At 38.1% G+C, this 23,244-nt stretch overlaps 1 protein-coding gene across 3 annotated transcripts in view; it reads left to right on the forward strand.

The window, feature by feature from the left end:
* The window catches only part of SERPINI1 (serpin family I member 1), a 62,916-nt gene that overhangs the window by 31,736 nt on the left and 7,936 nt on the right, over nt 1-23,244 (forward strand). For all 3 annotated transcript variants that reach the window (XM_081138153.1, XM_081138154.1, XM_081138155.1), the window contains exons 2-6: nt 5,985-6,252; nt 7,251-7,481; nt 9,358-9,552; nt 11,188-11,392; nt 18,060-18,157. In XM_081138153.1, the coding sequence (XP_080994279.1) occupies nt 6,003-6,252; nt 7,251-7,481; nt 9,358-9,552; nt 11,188-11,392; nt 18,060-18,157 (979 nt within the window). In that variant the 5' untranslated portion in view covers nt 5,985-6,002. The remainder of the gene's footprint in view (nt 1-5,984; nt 6,253-7,250; nt 7,482-9,357; nt 9,553-11,187; nt 11,393-18,059; nt 18,158-23,244) is intronic.

The following is a 23,244-nucleotide window of genomic DNA, read 5'->3' on the forward strand; positions in this document are numbered from 1 at the left end:
TGTTCTTGGCATTAGGCATCTCTCCTTAGTTGTTTCCTGTGGCTGTTTTTTTGTTTTGTTGGGTTTTTTTATTAGTTTGTTTTGTTGTTTGTTTTTTGCTGGAGAAAGGACTTTCTTCAGCCGTTGTTCTCACCTGCTAAAGAACACTTCCCTTTGTCCCTCAGCTCACAATTTGAAACCTTTATTTATTTATTTATTTATTTATTTTAAAAAATTCTTAATATGTCTTTATTGACTTCAGAAAGAAGAAAGGAGGGAGAGAGAGAGAGAGAGAGAGAAACATCAATGATGAGAGAGTCCTTGATCGGCTGCCTCCTGCACGCCCCCGACTGGGGATCGAGCCTACAACCCGGGCATGTGCCCTGATCGGGAATCGAACCCCGATCACCTGGATCTCAGGTCAACGCTGAACTGCTAAGCCATGCCCAGCCAGCCGGGCTGAAACCTTTTTTTAAATCAAATAATTGGGTTACCAAAAACAAAGCAAGTTACATTTGTGGATAATCCATCTCTATAAATAAGATTAACTACTAAGGAAGTTTTTTAAAAGACCATCTTTTTAATTGTGCTATCTTCTGGTTTTATGATTCCTCATACCTCAGTTACAAGATTTACTTCCCTGACCTGTTTCAATGAAGCGTTTTCTAAAGCCATGTACACACACACAATGCCCACAACCTACCCCAGCACTGGCAGCAAGGAAGAGAAATGCAAGAATCAACGGTAGTTTATTTACAGCTCAACGCCTTCTGCCTTTTCTAGCAGGACAGCACTGTCTACTATTATTCTGTACTGCAGGCCCTTGTTTTTATGTAAAGGCATGTTATTCAGTAGCTTGAAAATTATGAATCTACAAAGTAATGCTCTAAGCGAGAGTAACTCATTTTAGAATGTGCTATTATGATTAATGGTGAGGCCCTGGCATTTTGTAGACTAATGTTAATACAGTAACATTTGGGTAGCACCTTTTGTGATTTTTCAAGGTGGTGTACTTGTTTGTTAATGCATCCCATGTCCAGCCATTGAATTATGCCAGCATTAGTGACAGGGCCACTTTGTCAGGCTGGAAAGATCGTCTCAGACTCAATAAGGAAACACTTTATCAAAAGGAATAAAAAATGGAAATGAGGTACTACCTTTGGGCTCAGATTAAATTAGCTTCGGGAACTTAGAAGCAACAGCTATTCTTGCTGTTCCTTCTAATGCAGCATTGTGGGTCTTTATACCTCATGCTGTATTAATTCAACAAATATATATTTAGCACCTACTATGTGTAATGCATTAGGTGCTTATTTCGGTTATCTTAAGATACACAAAGATGAATGTATTGCCTGGCCAGCATGGCTCAGTGGTTGAGCCTCCACCCATGAACCAGGAGACCACTGTTCAATTCCTGGTCAGGGCACATGATCCCCAGTAGGGGGCATGCAGGAAGCAGCTGATCAATGACTCTCATCATTGATGTTTCTATCTCTCTCTCCCTCTCCCTTCCTCTCTCTGAAATCAATAAAAACATACTAAAAAAATAAAATAAAAGAATGTATTTCCATTTGTGCCTTCAAAAGGCCTAGGAAAAGAGATGATACATGTACAGATTTATCTGTAGTAAGAGAAAGCAGTGTTATGTGCTGTGGTTGAGATAAAATGTACCAAGATTTCAGAGAGGGGGAAATTGTTTTAATGGAAGAACCAGACGGGTATCCATGTAGGAAATGGAAGTGGAGCAGAACCTTGAGGAGTGGTTAGGATTTGAACATATGGAACCAGGTTAAAGTAGTTCCAGAAAAAGAACTGTACAATCCAGCAACAGGAGAGGGAAGTTCTGGGATCTGTACTGCAAAAGGATGTCTGGCTAGAATTGCAGGATTTATAAGGGAGAGTTGTAGGGAGAAAGTCATGCTGGGTCACAGTGCAGTAGGTCATGTTCGAGACTAAAGATTTTGGGCTTTAATCCACAGGCATGAGAGAGATCCTGAGGTTTTATAAATAGAGGAATACCTGTTCATAACAGTACATAGACAATTCACCTGGAGGCTATGCATATGTTGCATTGAAGAGGGCAGTAACCTGGGGTTCAGAGAATGGCTGAGAGCTACTGGTGGAGTCCTTGAAAATGCATTAAAGGGAAGAACTGTCACTCTGGCCATGGGAATGGCCACAGGATGATGGATACAAGAGGTGACAGGGTTGCAGTATGGGATAAGTCTTGACAGCTTATTGAACATAAGAGAAAATGATATGGAGAGGAGACAAGGATTTTGATGTTTTAAGAAGAAAAAAAAAGAATGGGTTTGATTGATGAGAGTCCTATTTGAGCCACCTTGAATCTGAAGTGCTGGCAAGAGTCAAAGGCTAGATATATCAAGAGCAATTTGCAATGCACATCAGAAATTAAGATAAAAATAAAGCCAGAGCTAGAATTTTACTTACTTGGGAATAATAGGATTAGGATAATAGTGGAAGCATCTTTGTTTTGCAAGAAGTTCACCAGCGGGAGTGAGAAGAACTTTACCCAAAGAAGGCTAAGAATAGATCCATGCAGAATACCTACACCTAGAAGGCATAAGGGGGAAAGGAAATTTTTCCCTCTGCCCTGGGGGGGGGGGGGGGAAGACTCAGAAAGAGTAGTCAGAGGCAGCAGAGGTGAAGGGGGCCAGGGATGAGGGGTGGGGTAGGTGGCACCAGAAAGGCTAGACCAGGCTAGCAGAGGTCATTTTGCTTGCACACTGGAAATCTTACCTTCAAAAGGAGGAGGGAATCACTTAATTATGGGTAGTACGTGTGTTTTCAGAGCAGAGTGCTTTAAATCTTTACTAAGGAGTTTCCTGATATGACCACTCCCACCATTCACAGCCATGGTGCTCCTAGTTTCCAAGCAGAACATGTAAATCAATGGCCTGCTGCTCACTGCCCTGGGGAGAGCCCTCTCACAAACATATGGGTGCTCTTTCCAGGCGTCCTCTAGAAGCCCAAAGATGCATTAGTGGTTTTAGTATCTCTTTCCCAGAGTAAGAGAACACTGCCAAGTTGAATGTCTGCTCTTTTTTGCATCTGGACCATCTGCTGTAGACTAGGAGTTCCTGACCTGAGGCCAGTGAATATCTTGGCCAGTCAAGATCCATATGCGTGCATTTTTCTGAAGAAATGATTTACCCTTCTCCTGATTCTTATGAGTCTCCTCTTTTAAATAGATAAGAACACTGTAATACTGTGAGTTCCTTGAAGACAAGAGCTTTTTCTTATAAATTTTGGTATTTTCCTGGTACCTCTATCCATCTTGATTGAATGAATGGCTAATGGTGGTACATTAGATGGGCCATCAGGAATGATAAAACACTCATGTTGGCTCAATAGACTCTTGTTTGACTTAGCAAATATATATACCTAGGAAGCATATTTTCTAATGATAATGTTCTTTATTAGTATAATGTGTACATTGAAACGAATGCTTCCCACACACAATCTCATTTATTTCTTTAGTGTTATGCAGAGTAGGGATTAGCATCTTCGTGTCACAAATGAGAAAGCTAAGACTAATAGAATGCATGTGACTGGCCAAAGATCACACATCATACGTCCACTATTATTATTATCTCAAGGTACAATCATTTGTAAATAAAAATGCCTATGAACATAATATATTTGGGCTTGTTTCCTGGAATTCTTATTGGTTTGCAGTAGGTTAGTTTTTGTTTTATATGAATGAAACCTTTTTATTAGCCTGGAATTTGACATTCATGTTAAATGCAGTGGTTCCCAAATAGTTGTATTATTGAATGACAGATGCTACAGTAATATAGTGTCTTTAACTTTTTGGTCTTGTATTAGATAACATTAAGTGAAAGTAATGAGGACCAGGTTTGGGTCTGTACTTGGTAGAGGTTAAGATGACATGTCTGATAACAGTAGAGTGTCCTGATTAAGATCATGGACTTTGGGATCTGGCCTGGATTTCAGAGTTCCCTTAAACAGCATTACATCCTAAGTATTAAATACTGGATATGTTATAAGTTCTCTTTTAACTTAGAAGGCTACCTGCTAAATTGCCATCTGAATCTGAAAGAGAGAAAACTCATCTATTCTACTTCAGTCTTTTCCTGGACTCCTCTGGCTCAGAAAAGGAAGAGGGGGTGCCGAGCAGCCTCCCATGGACGGCCGAAGCTGGTAGACTAGCAGGGGAGCCCTGCCACCTCGGCACCCGGCTTCTGCCCCGAAGTGGCAAGTGTGGGGGACACTGCCCTGTGGCATCGCGCTCGGTTTCCCTGCCTCACAGAGTGGGCAGTGCGAGCCCATATTTACACACAGGCTAACCTTACCGTCCTAAACAGGCGAGTAGTATTTAAAGCTTAATATAAAAGTGGGACTGGGGGAACAGTAACTTGGAACCTCTCAGTCCAACAGAACTGATACCTAAAACTAGACCCCCAAATGTGAAGGACTTACAGATTAACCAGGCAGTTCTCTGCAACTGCAATTACAAATATGACAGCACCGATTAGGAAGGCCTGTCTCAAAAATCTGTTGGAAACACACTGCTCTTAAGTTAAATATTTATGCACTCTCTTAACAGGAACAGGGACTATTAATGTTTCATACTAATTGAAATACAATTTTCCAAATGTGTTTGCTCAACATCACTTTACGTGTTGTGCTGATGATGATTTAAATATATTTATGTATGTGTGGAAATAGATATACAATATAGAGAACAAGTAAGCTACTTAATTGTTTAAATAAGCAGTTTAGCTTTCAGATGCCGACAAACTGAAAGGCTCCAAGGAAAAAGGGAATCGAGTCCCCACTGTGTGCCGGTCAGCTGTTTGGGGGGACAGAGCCTTTGGAACCCTGGTGTTCCGAGAGGCAGAGGTCCTATTCAGAGGTGTCTGGGCCCTGCCAGCGCCTTATCTTCCCAAGAGAAATGGGTTCAAGGACCAGGTGAACTTGATATTCAGAAGCATTCGTTTAAGGAGAACCCCAGCTTGTTGCTGTAAGCTGACATGGTGGCATTATCCTGGGTGTAGAAAGCACAGTGTTTAGGGGGTTCCTGCCACCGGATTGTCAGCGGGAGCCGCTGCGGGAGGGAGGCCAGCAAGGCTGCTCTGCACCGGCCACTTCTGCGGGCTGCCACCTCCCGGGCCTCTGGGGGCTGCCAGCTCCCGGGCCTCTGCGGGCTGCCACCTCCCGGGCCTCTGGGGGCTGCCAGCTCCCGGGCCTCTGCGGGCTGCCACCTCCCGGGCCTCTTCGGGCTGCCACCTCCCGGGCGCCTGCAGCCGGGGCTGCTAACCCGGCCCGCGGTGGGCAGGTGTGTGTCCCACCTCTTCCCGCCACGTGGTGACCCAGCTGCACGGTGCGTTAATTTTAACAGTTGTGATGAATGGGTAGAGTGGCATTTTCACATGCCTGACTTCACAAGTTCATCCTGAACCCTGGAAGTGTCTTTTGGTTGTCATTCTAGCTGCCCTGGATCTATGCCGTGTGGTGCAAGCTAAAGTAGACTGTTTCAGAATTATGACCAAGCTACGTATGGGGAGGCTGTGACAAACAGGCTAATTAACCTCAACACACACAACCTAGAATTACTTGTTGTATATGTCTCTCCACATAACCTTAACCACGGGGGGCTGGGGACCATCTTGTTCCTGAGAGTATCCTCAGAACTTAGCAATGTTATTTGTTCAACTGACTATTAATTTACTTTTTAAAATAGGACCTTCCTTATAAATAGAGAACAGACTGACAGCTGTCAGCGGGGAGGGGAGGTTGCAGGGCTGGGTGAAAAAGATGGTGAAGGAATTAGGGACAAAAAGAAGGCCCTCCAACATATCCTTTAATGGGGCTTCTGTTGGAGAGATATTAACACTGTATATATTTAAAAACTTTTGGTTTGCTTTACAGCTTTGCTAAAAGTAATTGATTTTTTATATTATATTTCTTTTTTTCTTTATTTTCCTGAGATAATTAATATGTAAATTACTGTTTTCCAGGACCAAAACTATTCCAACATGGCTTTCCTTGGACTTCTCTCTTTGCTGGTTCTGCACAGTTTGGCTGTGGGGGCCACTTTCCCTGATGAAACCATTGCTGAGTTCTCGGTGAATATGTATAATCACCTTCGAGCCACTGGGGAAGATGAAAACATTCTTTTCTCTCCATTGAGCATCACCCTAGCAATGGGAATGATGGAACTTGGGGCCCAAGGGTCTACCCTGAAAGAAATCCGTCATTCAATGGGATATGACAGCCTGAAAAATGGTAAGTGTGCTTAGGTTTGATTTCTTACGATAGCTTAGCTTTAACTTTCAGCTCAGTTATGTTCTCATGCCAGAGGCAGTAGTATTTATCCTCAGTAAGAAAGTAACCTCATTGAGATGGTATGGCTAGGAGAAACATTAGGAAGCCCAAGAACGGTGATTCCATGCTCCATCCCTCGCTGAGTTAATTTAAGGAAATTATATATTATTATTATTAATAATGTTATTATTACTTAAATAAACCTTACTGTGATAAACAAAAGCAAACTTTCCTGCTCTGATGGAATTTTCAGTTTAGAGGGAGAGACATATATTAATCAATTATCACATAAATAAATGAAAACTTACAACTGTGATGAGTGCTCTAAAGAAAAGCAACATGATTCCCTAAGAATATCAGAAATTTTTTTTGCTTAAAATTAACTCTATCTTCATTGTTTAGATAGCATCTAAGAATTTTTTCATTATTATGAGAATTGCATGTATTAGAGAAAATTTGTAGTCAAAAGGTATTTGTAATCACTGACATGATGTAAGATTTCTATTTTAATGTTTCTAATATACATGTGAGAATTAACTCATTAAAAAGTTAAAAACTAAAACAATTACGAATGGATTTTCTAGTTTTAAAGTTTTTAAAAAGTCTAATAAAACTAAAATTAAAGGAATAATTTGATTTTTTAAACTAGATAATTAAACTTAATTCTTATTCCTAATAAACATAAGACATTTAATGGAAGTAACCTAAGCACTTTGAAAGTAAACCACCAGAAAATCTTTACTTTATTGATTCTAACAAAATATCAATTAGAATGAAAAATAATATCAGTTGCAAAATGTTCATTTGAACGTCTAGAAATCTCACAAAGTTGAACCTCCTTACCAAGTCAGTATGGGGATTAGGGGGTGCTTTTCCCCTGGGCCCCTGGCTGTGTTTTTACTGCCCCTCCACTCTCTGTGTTTGCTCCACTAATAAACTTATCCTATGTCACTTTGCAGGTGAAGAATTTTCTTTCTTGAAGGATTTTTCTAACATGGCAACTGCTGAAAAGAGCCAGTATGTGATGAAAATTGCCAATTCCCTCTTTGTGCAAAATGAATTTCACATCAATGACGAGTTTTTACAAATGATGAAAAAGTATTTTAATGCGGAAGTAAATCATGTGGACTTCAGTCAAAATATCGCCGTGGCCAACCACATCAATAAGTGGGTGGAGAATCACACCAACAGTATGTCGTCTGCCGCTTTTCTTTCTCAGATAGTTTAGCCTTGACTTGCTTAGCCCTGAAATTATTTGCCTCTTCATTCCTTTTGCATTTTGAATATTAGATAACATTTAGTTAAGCATCTTATATTGTACGGATTAAAGTCTTTCTGGAAGCATTGTTTATAAAGAAACATTTGAGAAATAAGTTTAGTCTTTTGGCATGCCTAGAATTTCGGCACTGATAAATTACTCTGAAGTCTGTACTCCCCAGCTGATGGCTTTTTTCTGTGCAGTAATCTTAGCTACTGTTTGGAATTTTGCTTGAGCTGACTATTTAATAAATTAGATACTGGTTGGAATGACAGTTGGTGGCTCTCTTATGATTAAAATAGAATAAGAGAGTTAAAAGTCAGAGTTTAAAGATTTTTGTTGGCTTTTAAAACACAGGAACTTGATTGGTAATCAAAAAATTGTATGGGATTCCTTTAAAAGAGAGCAGCCCATTTTATTTATTTATTTATTTATTTATTTTTAATTATCTTTATTGTTGAAAGCATTACAGATGTCCCCTTCCCCCCCCCACTAACCCCCTCCGCCCTACTCTCTTCCCCTCTCTAGGCCTTTACCACACTGTTGTCTGTGTCCATGGGTTATGCATATATGCATATAAGTTCTTTGGTTAATCTCTTCCCAACCCCCCTTCCCATTTTAAGCCCAAGTAAATGGAGAGAAATTAGAAAGAAATGCATTACTTTAAAATTTTATTTTTAATTCATATATTTTAAATGTACTTAAGTTTTCCAAATGTTTCATATTTCATTTTATTTTCTAATTTTACCATAAAAAATTGAAATTAGAATCTAAAAAATGAGACCAAATTTAAAGTAGTTTTACTACAGCTGTTCATTAAATTAATTCGTATTATCAAACTCCTCAAATAATGTTAATCTAATAAATTTTACGTTGGAACAAAAACAAAAAAACCCTGATGGCATACCCTATGTCCTATCCTCAAAAACGGAAGCACCTTTGTAAGCACAGAAGTGCTAAAATTAATAAAATGAGAGCGTACAGAGCAAAATTAGGTCCTATGTTTTTCACTATATGACTTTTTCTCTATGATCACTCTTACTACGATCACTCTTTCAATTATGAGATTAAAATGTAAGATAAAAGAAACGTATATTGTTGTTTTTTTAACATTCAAAGAATAAATCAAGAAGAATCACCTACCTGGGATAGGCTGAGTTATTAAAAGTTGTTTGTTTCCAAACTCTTTGTAAACACTTAACAATCATCAGGGACCCAGTACCTTTCAAGACAGATTTGGAAAGGAACATTTCAGGGGACAGAAAATAAGGCAGCACACTTTGAATTGGCTTCCCCTTACGTGATTTTACCTAGTCAAAAGCAGTTGTTATATTTGGTAGAAAGGCATCCAGTGTACAAGGGGCATGATTGAAATGAATGACATTTTAATCATGTATAAGGTTCAAAAATAAACTTAGCACTGTTTATTGAGTGCTTACTCCGTGCTGAGTTTTACATGCATCATTGCAACTAGAAACTGGTGAAGCCTGAGATTCTGCTGTATATAGTTCTGTAGTTTGTGCAAGGCTCAAGATACTTGTATTATTTTAGATGGTGTGGGTGTTTTAGATGCCCTTAAACTGTAAGAGTGTGTGTGTATGTGTGCATGTGTGCGTGTGTGTGTGTGTGTGTGTGTGTGTGTAACATCTTTCTTTTGAAAGTAAGATACTTTTTAAATTTTATTGTAAGTTTAGTAATGGTATACAGTTTTTCTGGATCACTCTATCAGATGGTAGTTTGATAATCTTTGGTCTCCTTTCATCTTCCAATTTAATATGGACTTTCATCCATTTATTTTTCCTGAATAGGTCTGTTGAAAGATTTGGTATCCCCAAGAGATTTTGACACTGTCACTCAACTGGCACTCATCAATGCTGTCTATTTCAAGGGCAACTGGAAGTCACAATTTAGACCCGAAAATACTAGAACGTTTTCCTTCACTAAAGATGATGAAAGTGAAGTCCAAATTCCAATGATGTATCAACAAGGAGAATTTTATTATGGTATGACATTTGGCTTTTATTTCTCTCTTTTTGAGGTATATCAACAAATTTCTTAAGTATGTTTTATTGATTTTAGAGAGAGAGGAAAGGAGAGGGAAACATCAAAGTGAGAAACATCAATTGGTGGCCTCCCATACGCACCCCGACCTGGGTATGAGGCCTGATCGGGAATCAAACAGGTCACCTTTTGGTGCACAGGACAACATTCAACCAACTGAGCCATACCAGCCAGAGCTCCACAAATTTCTAAGAAATAACATGAAATATTCATTACTTAAGTTTCTTGTCAATTTACTTTGAGCTAAATTTCCTTAGCTCCATTTTCTAAGCCTCTAATTAGATCCTAAATGAGTATTATGTGCACTGACAGATTTTCAATGTTTCTTTAATTTATAAGTTTGATCTCACCTGCAGAGTGACTTTATTCACATAAAAATACCTGACCTAGTGTAAGACTATACAATTACTACAAAAAGTCATTGGCTTTAGGGTGGTTTTCATTGATCCATGTGTTCCACTCAGCTCTTGATTTGACTCCTTTCAACTTTTTGAATTATAAGCATTCATTTGAAATTTTGCTTTCACACCTATGGATGTGTGGTCCAACATAATTATTCATTGATAGTTTCATTTATTGAGGGTCTATAATTTGTGATAAAACTCAATATCCTTGGCATTATTTTCAAAGATGTTTTATTGGACTTTTCAGAAGTTTCGGGTGTGAATCTTTCGTGCACCCTATATTAAACAAATAGTTTGCTGTCATAAGCAAAATGTAATTGTAAGCTAAATGTATGTTAGAACTACTAGCTTATTCTATTTAAAAATGTGTTGTAAAAATAAAAGATTTAATCACAGTTAATCAAATTAGCAGTTAAAACAAGAAAAGAAAATGCCCATTTATTTGAGAACCAAAATGTTTAATGTGATGTTTAAAGGCCCTAGATCAATTATAGGAAAGTAGTCACAATAAAAGCAATACTGTTTTTTGAAAAATGGAGGAAATTTTAAAGTTGTGGCAAGACCATTTGTTTTAAAGACTTAATTTTTTATGAAAGCCTAGTCAATTTAGTTAAGTTTAAAAAACACAAAGCCAATTATCTAATTTTCCTAATTACCTAATCTGAAGGTCATAATCACCACAAGTACACTAGATTGATATTGTTAATGCAATAGATTTTATTTTTGCTGTGCTCCCTTTGCCTCAAAACTTTTAACTGTGGTATTAATAGAGTACCAGGTATTACATGATCAATTTTTCTCTTCTTAGTAATCAGGCAGATATTGGTAAATGTGATATTGGATTCAGGACTTTATTTTTCTAACCAGAACTTTTCATTGTTTCTAATAACATCCTTTAAATCTATATTCGTTCGAAGTCTTATTTAAAAATAAAAACTAAGTCTAGAGAGCATATTATGACAAATGTGCAATAATTCTGGGGATTCTAAAATAAATTCTAGAGGGCTCAGGATTCACTTGAATTTCAAGGTCTATTTTTAAATAAACCCTTTTTTCTCAGATGCCCAGATTTCTTACATTCTATACACTGCTTTGGAAAATAATTATAACAAATTTAAACCTTCTATTTAGGCTTTGATATGGGCCTTTTAACACCTTTTTTTTTCTCTTTAGGGGAATTTAGTGATGGCTCCAATGAAGCTGGCGGTATCTACCAAGTCCTAGAAATACCATACGAGGGAGATGAGATCAGCATGATGCTGGTGCTGTCCAGACAGGAAGTTCCCCTGGCCACCCTGGAGCCACTGCTCAAAGCTCAGCTGATTGAAGAGTGGGCGAGCTCCGTGAAGAAGCAGAAAGTGGAGGTGTACCTGCCCAGGTGAGGCTCCCGAGTGACCCTGTCACAGCGCCGAGGGCGCACAGCAACAAACACTCTGCCCCAGGGCAACTGCTGCCGTTGCTGCTGGATTTGAAGGCTTGTGCCCCTCTCTCCTCCTCCTGTCCCCCCCCCCCCCAGCTGTCCCTCCTCTCCTTTTCTCCTATTTTCAAAGTATTCTTTCCTTTTCATGTGGTCTTGCCCAGAGACACAGGCTCACATTGATTTTTTCAGTACTATTTACCAACACCTAGCCTCAGATCGGAGTCAATATTCTTAGCTTCATTTTAGAAGATTTTCCAATAGATTGTCTCTGAACATAATTTACATTGACAGTCTTCTGTATTTCATTAATATTTTAAGTTGATTATAGCTGGAAAAATAACCTCTGACGTTGCTGGAAAAAGTACCAGCAAGTCATTGTGCTAGGTGTCGAGCTGCAACCATAGGTCAGCAGGTGGGAGCTCAGCATTTTCCCCGTGGCCAAAAGAATAGAGTCCGAACAGGGCCGTGGTGCGCCGACTCCCCTTCTCTTCCTCAACCCTGCCTCTGGCCACTCAGCACAGCAAACATGTTGTAACGTGTACTATCTGTGTGCTTGTATTTATGCCACAGGCACCGTGCTCTCTCCGTGCCTCTGGGCCTCTGTGTGTTTTTGTATTGGCCTAAAATGCTCTCCTCACGTTGCTCTGCCAGATTTATTTACTTAGCCTTCAGGGTGCAGCTCTGGCACCAGTTTTGGGAAGCCTTCCATGAACCCCCTTGTGGAGCAGGTGATTCTCACTTTGCCCTCACTTGTGCATCTCCCTGTTGTGACAATGCATTTATGTTACCACCCCACCATGAAATTACCCTTTTGTAAGTTTTGCTTTACTTCTGTAAGTTCTTCTAGAGTCTATCTCTCCCCCATAACAGAGAAGTGTTTGCCACAAAACCCAACTGAAGATAATTTTTCAGTCCTTGAATACTTTAAAAACCTAGTAGGGGAGCGTGGCCAGGGAGCCCAAACAAGTTTATACATCTAGTGTGTAAATTCTGGACTAATAAACAAGACATACAAATAAACAACAGATTAAACACGTGTGTGTGTGTGTGTGTGTGTGTGTGTGTGTGTAAGTACAGTTCTGACATTCATTCCATATGAAGGAAGTTATACAAATACGATTAATTAATATGAGCATTGAAAGGTGATAATGTTATTATTAAAATGGAGTTACTGAACATCCATTTATATTTATTCTAATTTTAGGAACTATTTAAAAGTTCTATTTTATATAAATGCTTATTTTTCAAAAAGTTTAGTTGATGTTTGCTTATGTTAATGGAGATTATTGGAACTGTAGACAGTTTTGGCTAGAACTATATATACACATTATGTTAGTATTACAAACCCATAATATATAACCATACATAATATTTAGGCATACATTTCTTAGTCTACATAGAAAAATTAAGGTACTTGTACTCCAAATATTTATTTTTCTTTTTTGCTAAAGTGTTAAGTTTGCATAACTTTCCATGATAACACATTTATGTAGAAAGATTCCACTATGTCTGTGTTCGAGGTGAGTTAGCCAGTGAATATCTAGTAAATAAGGCAAAGTTTCATATAGATATATAATTGATGTCTACATACTGAATATATAAACAACATATCTTAACTCTAAAAGAATTTACTTTTAACCATTACTAACTAAATTTAAATAACTATCTAAATCAGATCTAAACTCTCATCCGGAGACTTTTATCATTAACTTCGTATTTTTCCTTGCATTTTATAATAAGTGCCTTTTGATAATATGAGAAATTCAGTGCCATATTAATGCTTCCCTTACTGAATGTTATGCATTAAGTGCAGCATCTCCAAATGTTGAATTCTGTGAGGATGCAAAGTAACTTAGGAGCAGTGTAGCAGAATTGTAAATGAGTGCCTAAGTATCACATACTCTAATTCAACCATACTCACTAGAAAATGTGGCCTCCAGGTCCTATTCACTGAGAAACTGAACATGGCAGCAGAAGACAATTAATTTTTCATATTCTAAGAGATGCTCTTCAATTACGAAATGGTTTAGCTTGCTTGCTCCTATTAATGCCTGTTACTGAAGCAGGCGCCGCTGATTCCCATGCAGCCGTTTCTCTGGGAGCTCTGCGTGGCTAACGCGTAGGCAGGGAGGCTAAAGGAGATCAGTTTGGTTGCCCTTTTCAAGAGGTTGGCGTTTGCAGATGCGTCTGTGTCGGTGAGAATCCACGGGAAGCGAGCCACCCCCTCCATTTGATAGCATTAGGATCCACAAAATGTTCCGTGAGGGTAATGACTCATGCGACCCAGTTTTAGCAAAGGTAAAAATGTTCTGATACCCGCGTTCTAGGTTCACTCAAGTGTCTGCCTTAAATGGTTTGTGTAGTTTTATTCCTGTGGAAATTATTACCTGAAAATGCAACTTTGCATTTCTGTAATTTGGCCAATTCTTGTTCTGCTTGACAGGTACTTTACTTTCTGTTATAGTAGATTTTATACAAAAAGCTGTAAAATGCTTTCCTTAAGGGGTATACGGTATTTTGGGGTGGGGGAGAGAGAAGGGACAATGACTATTGTATTTTTGTTACCCCCCCCCCAAAAAAAAACAATAAATCCTACAGGAATAAGATGATAAATTAAAATTGTATTTTTATCCAAAATACAAGAAGTATGTTCAGGAGAGCATAAGGTTGCTATACCCATGTGATGTCACCAAACCCAGTGAAATGCCATAAGGTTTATGTACAGGCATACATCTCTAAGATTTAAATGAGATTGTCAGATATTTTTCTAACTTACCCATGGTAGCAAAAATAGGTGGCCAATATATAAAATATATATATTCTCTAAAAAACACTTTAGAATAATTCCTGGCACAGAGTAAGCATCATATAAGTACTAACTATTGTTACTATTATTGTTTATTTTTCAGTGTACGTTTTAAATACTAGTATTTATCTTATGTTAACTTCTGGGTAGTTTTATATATACTTTTCTCTAGGTAGGAGTTTTAAAAACCTGGTTCTAATGAGCATTACACTCTTCATTGTATGTTCTGGCTTTTCAGTCTTTACTGATACAGCTTAGGTGTAAGAAGAGTTTCCTAAAATCAGAATCCAATATCTTAATACTTGGGAGGCAGAGGTCTCTGGCTGTAGTATCTTTCCACTCTGACTTTTGTAGTCTCAGATTTGTCATTTGTGATCAGAGAGAAACCAAAGGATATAAAGTGGTTCTCTGTTATGTAACCGGAAACCATGCTGTTGTTTTGAAATGATTATCTACTAATAAAGCACTTCAGTTGCATGTTTGTAAAAGAAAACCAATGCATAAGCCATCTGATTTCGTTTTTAACATGAATGTTTTTTCTTAGGTTTTTCTACAAAGGGCTTGCTTAGTTTCTTAATTGCCTATAAATGTTATAAATTTTCTTAAAGGTAACATTTATTTGTTCTTTTCTAACATTTGCTCCACACATCCACTCAGTCTCTAAATCTCCTGCCCTCTACATACCTCTGCAACTTACTCAGATAAAAAAGGTGCAAATAGCCCTGGCCAGTGTTGCTCAGTGGTTAGAGGGTTGGCCTGCGGACTAAAGGGTCCCGGGTTCGATTTCGGCCAAGGGCACATACCTCGGTTGCAGGCTCAATTCCTGCCTCCCATCAGGGCAAGTGTGGGAGGCAACCAATTGATGTGTCTCTCTCACATCTATGTTTCTCTCTCTCTCCCTTCTACTCTCTCTGAAAAGCAATGAAAAGATACGCTAGCGTGAAGATTAAAAAATAATAAGAAGAAAATAAAAAGGTGCAAATACACCAATACATTATATGCCTGTATTAAAGCAGCCATGGCTTTGGTTTAAAAAAAAAAAAAAGCACTGTTTGGCCTTTTATTTTTAAATTCAGTGGGTGAAATATAAAATCTGCCTGTAGTTGTTTGTTTGTTTTCAAATAAACCATTGTTGGAATTACAGTGATTAGTGTTGGGGGCCTTTGCAGTCAGAAAGACCTTAGTTAATATCCTCATTTGATGACCCACTAGCTGTGTGACTAGGGCAAGTTGCTTAGCTTTTGGGGGCTTCAGTTTGTTCTTTTGTGGGACAGATAATACCTTTCTCATAGGATTGTGTGAGGTTGTCAGAGGGATGATTAAAGGAGATACTGTACATAAAAGGATTTGCATAGTACCTTTGAAATAGTAAGCATTCAGTATAAAGAAGATAATGATCATTTATATTAATATTAGCCTATGTTAAAGGGAAAGAGATAATAAATGGATAATAGGTATTGTTTTTTTTCAATAGTTTGATGAGGAAAGGAAGATGAATGAATAAATGGCAAGTGGTTATATCCTGTCTTAAACTTAGAACAAACATTCTCATGGACACCTAGATTTTATTTCACTCTGACCTATGCATTTTATCCTATGTCAGATATACAAATATTAAAATGAAAGACACTAGATTTGACTAATTTACAGTTAAAGTAGCAGGGATTAAAACAGCTATTTAATCAAGTTACTTCATTACCACTAAAGTGCAAATATGCACATCTTAACGCCTATAATAATGTGAATATTATGTATAACTTCAATATAATAAGAACTCTTAACAGTACTGCCCTGTATTGCATCCTGCTACATGCCAGAGCCATCCTAAGACTTTTAGAAACCTTATTTAATTCCCTCAAAAATACTATGAAGTGGGTATTATTATTATTATTATTGCCATTTTTCCATAAGCCCAAACTGATGCTCAGAAGTGAAGGGACTTGCCCAAGGTCAATCCGACTAACTTACCATCCTCACTGAAACAACCAGCCTCAGAAGTGTGAAACAAACCAAGTTTCTTTTAAGAAGGAAAAAGAATCCCCTTCTGATATCTCCCTTTACTTTTGTATTTGAGGTGAATCAGGACCAATGTCATGCTACCTGACCCCTAACCCAGTTCTACCATTTATTTAGCTGTAGGACCTTGTCAAGTTATTTCATCTTTCTGCCCTTCAGGTTCTCCTTCTTTTAACTGAGGCTAATAATAATACCTACTTCAAAGTGGTAATATTTAAAGAAATCTGGTGTTTTTTCTCTTGGAACAGTTCCTAGCAGATAGTAAGGCCCATATAAGTGATCAAAAAATAAGTTAATAATAATGATGATAACGCACACATACAAAAACACCTTAGTCAAGCCATTGAATGTATTCTCCAAGATGTTCCATATTTTCCTACTCATCCCCCCTTTATACTTTCACAATTAATATCTACTTTTTTTGTAAAAGACAAACAATGTTAAGTCCAAGTTAAAGTGTAGGCTATAGATAAAATTTAGTATTTAGTTTAATATGTTTGCTATACATTTACTTGTCTTTTATCTTATTTTTCCATAAACATAGACCTGCTAAAACTATTTTCTCCTAATCACTCCACTCGCTGAGTCTCATTGACAGCGATCATTGCCTTGTCACTCTTCTTAAAGCCAAACATCAGAAGGCACGTAACATTCAGTGACTGTGGCAGTCTTAGCTCTTTTAAGTACACAGTCATTGCCTAAAATTTACATTTTCATCTATATTGATCAGGAGGCACATTTAGTTCTAATCAGTTGTTTTCACTTTTTATGGAAAGTAATAAAACCATTTGCTTTTAACAAATACACTTGTTTTTTAATGCAGCCATGTATGGTCCATATATTTTACTAGTAAGATGGGTGATACAGTTCATTGATTTAGGAGATATTCCATTTTAGTAACAATCTGGCTTTCTGTGGAAAACAGTTTTTAAAATTAATGTTCTGTTAATGATCACTGTATTTATTTTTAAGTTTTTAAATAATGTATTTATTTTTACAAAAATGAGGCACATTTATGTATAATTCATAAAGTATGTTCATTTTTATGTATATTAATTCATTAGAACAAAAAAAGATCTATTATCTTAAAAAAACTCTGTATACTTGTAAAAGTGCATCATTTTTAAGATATAATATTTAACCCACTTTCACTGATTAGCAGTTTTTCTGGGATGCTACTGTGAGAATAGGCTTATGTCCTAGAGGTTAATATAACCATGAAGACATATATTTTTTAAAGTGATAGTTTTTATGTTTCCTTTCTGTGAGTTATAATATATAGAGTTGAAATACTGCATGTATTAATTCTACAGCAAAACTTGGCTCTTACATAGCCCTTTCCACTGCGTAGAATGTTGACCAGGATACTAAGAAGAGAATGAAGCACCTTGAGGAAATGTGTGATTACTCATTACCCGTCTAAAAAGCAAATATATTACCAGGTCGAAGGATTTGAAAGCTGTTCATTTACAAGTTTTACGTAGTACTATGGTAATGATTCTTGATCTCAAAACTCATTTATTCCACCATATATTATGGTTAGTGTCCATATTATATATTTTTTCTACTTAATAATTTAATACTCTTCTATCATATTATTCTATTTGGTTCCCCCTCTTTTTACAAGCACAATCAAATACTACTTGCAGTCAAAAGACAGTTTTAGCATAATTTTTTCTCATAAAAGAGACTTTAAAAATCAACGTATCTAACATTTTATTCTTGTCCCAGGTAACAAGATACTGTACCTAAATACTTTTAAAATGCTATACCTAGTTATTTTTCCCCCTGTGTGTTCTCCAGGTTCACAGTGGAAGAGGAAATTGACTTAAAAGATGTTCTGAAGGCTCTTGGAATAACTGAAGTTTTCATCAAAAATGCAAATTTGACAGCCTTGTCTGGTAGGAAATAAAACAATTTTTTTAAAAAAATGTATTTCATGAAAGCTTTTTAAAGTGATGATATTGAAGCCTCTATTGACTATTGAGTTTCGAGGTAAAATATAGTTATTTGCTAGATAAATATAGCAAATATAATTCACTTCTACAAGCAAAACTATAAGTATAGTCGTAACATTAAGTTTCTATTATTCCGGTCCATGTCTTATCTTCATTAGTAGATTATATTCTCCAGAAGACCTGTCTTATACATCGTTAAACTTCCCATCTCATCTGACATAATGCCTTGTAGAGTAGATAATCGATAAATGTGTTGATTGAATATCTCAGTGTGTCTGGTAATAATAAATCATAGAGGAAAGAAGAAGGGAAAGCTGGTAAATGAGTTTCTGCTGTGGGAACTAGATACCTTTTAAAAGAGTACTTAGTGAGATGATGCAAATATTATTCTAAGTCTTTAATAAAAAACATCGGTTTTGAAGAAGTAGCTTCAAAATATACCTAGTATATTGGGTGTTGAGTAATTTATTTTAACTATCCCAAGAAAATAAAATCCACTCAAATTGGTTGATTCGAATGCCCTAATTTGTTCAGGGTAAAAATCATAACATATGAGTAATGTTAAAGTACTTAGAACATGCAAAACCTTTTTGGAAATATTTTTAAGCAGCCAACCCCAAGACATTTATCATTAAGCTACCTGTGAGTTTGAGATTCAGCTTATATTATAATTATTTTCTATCATTTCTATAGAACACGGAAAATAAAACAATCTGTTTTTGATGATATAAAGTCAAATATCTATCAAGGCAAAAGAATCTCCAAATGTAAGGCCTCTATATGCTATTTCTTGAAACCAGTTCTCCATCTAGAGAGCTGAGGTGATAGGAGATTTCCTTGGCAGTTCATAGTTTCGGGGGAGAAATTAGTTTTCTCCTGAAGTATCACCCTATAGAAAATCCAGCTGACTGAATGATAGCTTCTAAACCTGGAGCGTGAGGGCCCATGGACCGAATTCAGAGAAGTAGAGGCCTTGGTCCCTGAAATTGCAGATAGCTGTACATTCACAGGGGCGGGGGGCGGGGGGGAGGGGGGAGATGACGCCAGGGAGGGGATAGCACATTCATAGTTTTCAATAAATTCTCCAAGTCTACAATCTAGAAAGCCTTGCCCTCCCAGCTTTAGGACTGGGCAGATTGTTTTCTAAGCAGCACTTAGCTTTCAGCAGTGAGATTATACTGATGTATCTGATACCACACCTTCTGTCCTGCGTTTAGAGAGCTTACATTGCAAAACACTAATAGGGCTTTTCTTAATGTCCACTGCGTAAATGTTCCCATCCACACAAAAGAAGTGAATTTCCCCTGAGTAAAGGTTTTCATGACTCACATCTGGCAACTAAGGCTCTGAACTCTTCAGTGAGGTTGTCAAGAAGGTGATAATGGTGGAGATTCCAAAGGTAATGGGAGTCTTTGAACCTGAGTCAGAAATACATTCATGGCTCAAGCATAGTAGGATGTAAAGGCCTTGTGCTCCCTTTCTTAGGAACTGAAAGAATCTGTCTACCATACTGGCCAAATTCCAACTGGGTAATTACATTCTGCTTCCTGACCATGGCTCTGCTTTCAGTTTGATTAGAGAGTCACTCTCACTGTCTCACGCAAACATCTAGGCTGTTATGTCACACATACGAATATCTGCTGCTTTTTCAGTCCTGAGGGAGTAGCACTGCAGTGGCAAGTCAATTATTGTGGCCAGTGTAGCTTAAAGTTTTTGACATATCTGGAAGGTAATATTTATAAGGTAATATTTAGTTGCCTTTACTATGTACAGAGACAATAGAGCATAGATATACATTATGAATGCAGACGGTTTGGAGATTAGAAATAACAATAGGATCTCTCAGAGTTCATATCATATATATGTGAAGTCGCTGTTTGTTTGATCAAACCTCCATCAGAATCGGATCCTTCCCAGCGCCCTGTTTGCAGCTGCGTTCCCGTACCTGGCACAGGGCTGGCACATACTTGGCACACAGCAGATGTTCCCCGGAGGATAAGGCGAGGGAGGGGAGGAGGGAAGAGGTTTCTTTGAGGCCACCTTACATGGTACATTTCTTGAAACATGTGCTCCTTAAAACATATGTAAGAAATCCAGAATTGGCCATCCCCAGACACTACCCAGTTCAGGTCCTCAGGATAGCTTTGATAAAAGATCTAAAGCCAGTATCTCAAGCTTTAATTCTTAAATTTTTAGTTTTGCCAGAGTCTTGATAGCCCCAGCATGCCTGCCACCCCAACCAATACATCCTCCCCCTGCCCTTTCACACACACACATTAATGTATGACTCATTCATTCAAACACTATACAACTATAAGCTTGCCTTTCTGCTTCCTCCAAGTTCAGTGCCATTTGATCCCTGCGTCATTTATTTGGGCACCATATACTCTGCCTTACATGGTTGGTATTCTTGTCACCTGTCACGTTTTTTGCATCCAAATAATAACTAAAATGTCTATGACACTTAGTAACTCCCACAAGTACCCAGGAAAATTATTACTTGGTTGTTATTTTCTACTTTAATGAGAACTTCATGGTGTTTAAGATGTACGACATTAATTATATTCAATGCCATGTCTGTTTCTTTCATTTAACAACTCTCTGTGAGGCAGATAGTGTGAGCAAAGTACTATATCATAAAATAAAGAAATGACCAAGATATTATACCCGTTTTAAAGAAGCACACACACTATGGGGGAAAGGACATAAACAGCTGGATTTAATACAACAAAGAGTGATAGAAATGTTTTATTGGTGTGGTGGTTCCCAAACTGTGGAGGACAGTTTGGCCATCCAGGGGATATTTAGCAATAGCTGCAGACCTTTTTGGTTGTCAAAATCAGGCAGTGTTACTGCTTTCTTGGGTGCAGGGACCAGGGTTGCTTTCTATAAATGTGTAATGTACACTGCACAGGACAGCACCACAAGGAATGATCCAGCCCAAAATGTCAAGAGTAATGACGAGTTAAGAAATCCTGTACTAGAGAAAGCACTGTGGAAGCAGAGAGGGGGAAAAAAATGAAGAGCAGAATGGGAACATATTGGGTCCAAAGATGGAAGAGGAAATATAGGTGTGTATTTAAGCGTTTAAATGCACAGAACATTTCTGAACAAGGCCTTAGAAACTAATAGCAGTAGTTGCCTCTTGAATACGGGACAATGGCTTTTAGATAAGAGAGGAGTTTTTGTTTCACATACTGGGTACTGTTTGTTTGGAATTTTACCCTGTGTATGTATTATTTCTTCAATTAAAATTCTTACTTAAAAACTGAGAAACACTTTAAAAATAACATTATTAATAGGTTTTGTAAATTCGAAAGCACCCAGAAAACAATTAGGTACTAATGGGACACTGCTACATTCTTAAATCATGCAATAAAATATGTATCTTCAAAAATAGCAAATGTGATTTAGTAGTGGGCCAAATCAACACCAGCAGCAGCAGCAACTCTGCTTAATGTCCTCCTGCTTCTGGAAAAAGAGTGGCTTGAGAATCCTTTGCTGAGACTTCTAGAATCCACTCTTTTATTTTCTAATTCATTGGCATCCGCCTTCATTTCAGACTCCCATTACTGCTGCCCTAGACTATTTCAACAGTCTCCTAAATGGTTTCCAATCTCTCTTCCATTTAATCTGTCTTATCTGCCGCTTATCTACTACTGCCAAGATTAATCGCCTTAAAACTCACTCTCAGATCACTCCAGTTCCTGTTCAGAGCCTCGCTTCAGCCTGCTGTGCACCGGCCCCTGCTCAGTGGGGTACTCAGACCTCAGCTCCCTCCAGCCTTAACTGGCTAATTCCTTATACACAGCTTGTGCTCCAGCCAAACTGAACACTCGCTCTGCACCACACATCCCCCCGCTCCCCACTTTATGAAATCTCTCCCACCCAAAATACCTCTAGAACTGAGCCTCAGCTCAGACTTCCCCAGCTTTATCAAGCCACCATGATTACAACCAGAAGCGCTCACTCCTTACATTCTAAAATATTCTGTCCTTGTCTGTATGTCACATATCACATCTGATCACATCATTATTTATGCACTGGATATTCCATGCCAGAATTTAAACCTCCCGAAGACTGAGCCTTATGTGAGCTTGGGAAGCACCCAGCACTGTGCTTTCTGCCCAGTACTTACTGAATGATGGAATGAACAAGATGAGATGCTCTGTATTTATTGTTGGATTTTTATCTCAATTTGATATCCATTGCTTTTGATGCTAAATTTCATTAACATAAAACGTAGTAAACGCTCATACAATAAACATGGAATCTAGAGAGTGCTGAGAATCATTTTCTTCTCGGGCTCGATTTAAAATGCTCATCCAGTTGCAGTGTGGATCCTGTTAGGGAGCAGGGCTATTTTTGTAATGGAAATGAGTGACTGTCAGTATTTGGATTAATAGATAATCCTCTTGGAAGGTGTAAGGAAGGAAAAAATGAGTACTAAATCTTTCAGCATAAAGTACGAGCTTTCATAAAGGCGCCAATAAAATACGGGAGTTAAGAAGACATGGCAAAAGCCATACCCAGGTCAGACTCCAGTGCTCAGATTTATGCCGCCTGACTCCCATCCTGCCCTTGTTTGCGCGCTTTCTCCTTGCACCTGGAAGCCAGAGGCTGTATTTCTCTCCTGGTGCCATAATTCCACTTCCACTCCTACTTTCTTGCCGAGACTATTGCAGCAGTTAACAAACTTGATCTTCGTGCCCCTACCTTTTTGCTCACCCACAGGAGTCTTCTAAAATCAAGCAGTCATGTTCCGTTATTTCTGGACAAAGCCCAGCTCTCTAGCATCATGGTGCAAATGCTTAAGGTCAGGCGAATCCCCTGCCACTCCCCATCCCCCAATAAACCAGGCTCCATCTGCACCTCCAGGTCATCCCCTCTGCTTATCTCACTTTGCAAGTATAATCCTCTGCTTGGAATGCCCTTGTCCCCTTCTCTGACTTTCACTCCTCTGCCGATTCTTCAAGAACCAGCCCAAATATTGCCGCCTCTGAGAAGCTTCCACTGACATCTCTTCCTTC

The sequence above is a fragment of the Miniopterus schreibersii genome (assembly GCF_964146895.1).
Source record: "Miniopterus schreibersii genome assembly, chromosome: 5".
In the NCBI taxonomy this organism is placed as follows: Eukaryota; Metazoa; Chordata; class Mammalia; order Chiroptera; family Miniopteridae; genus Miniopterus; species Miniopterus schreibersii.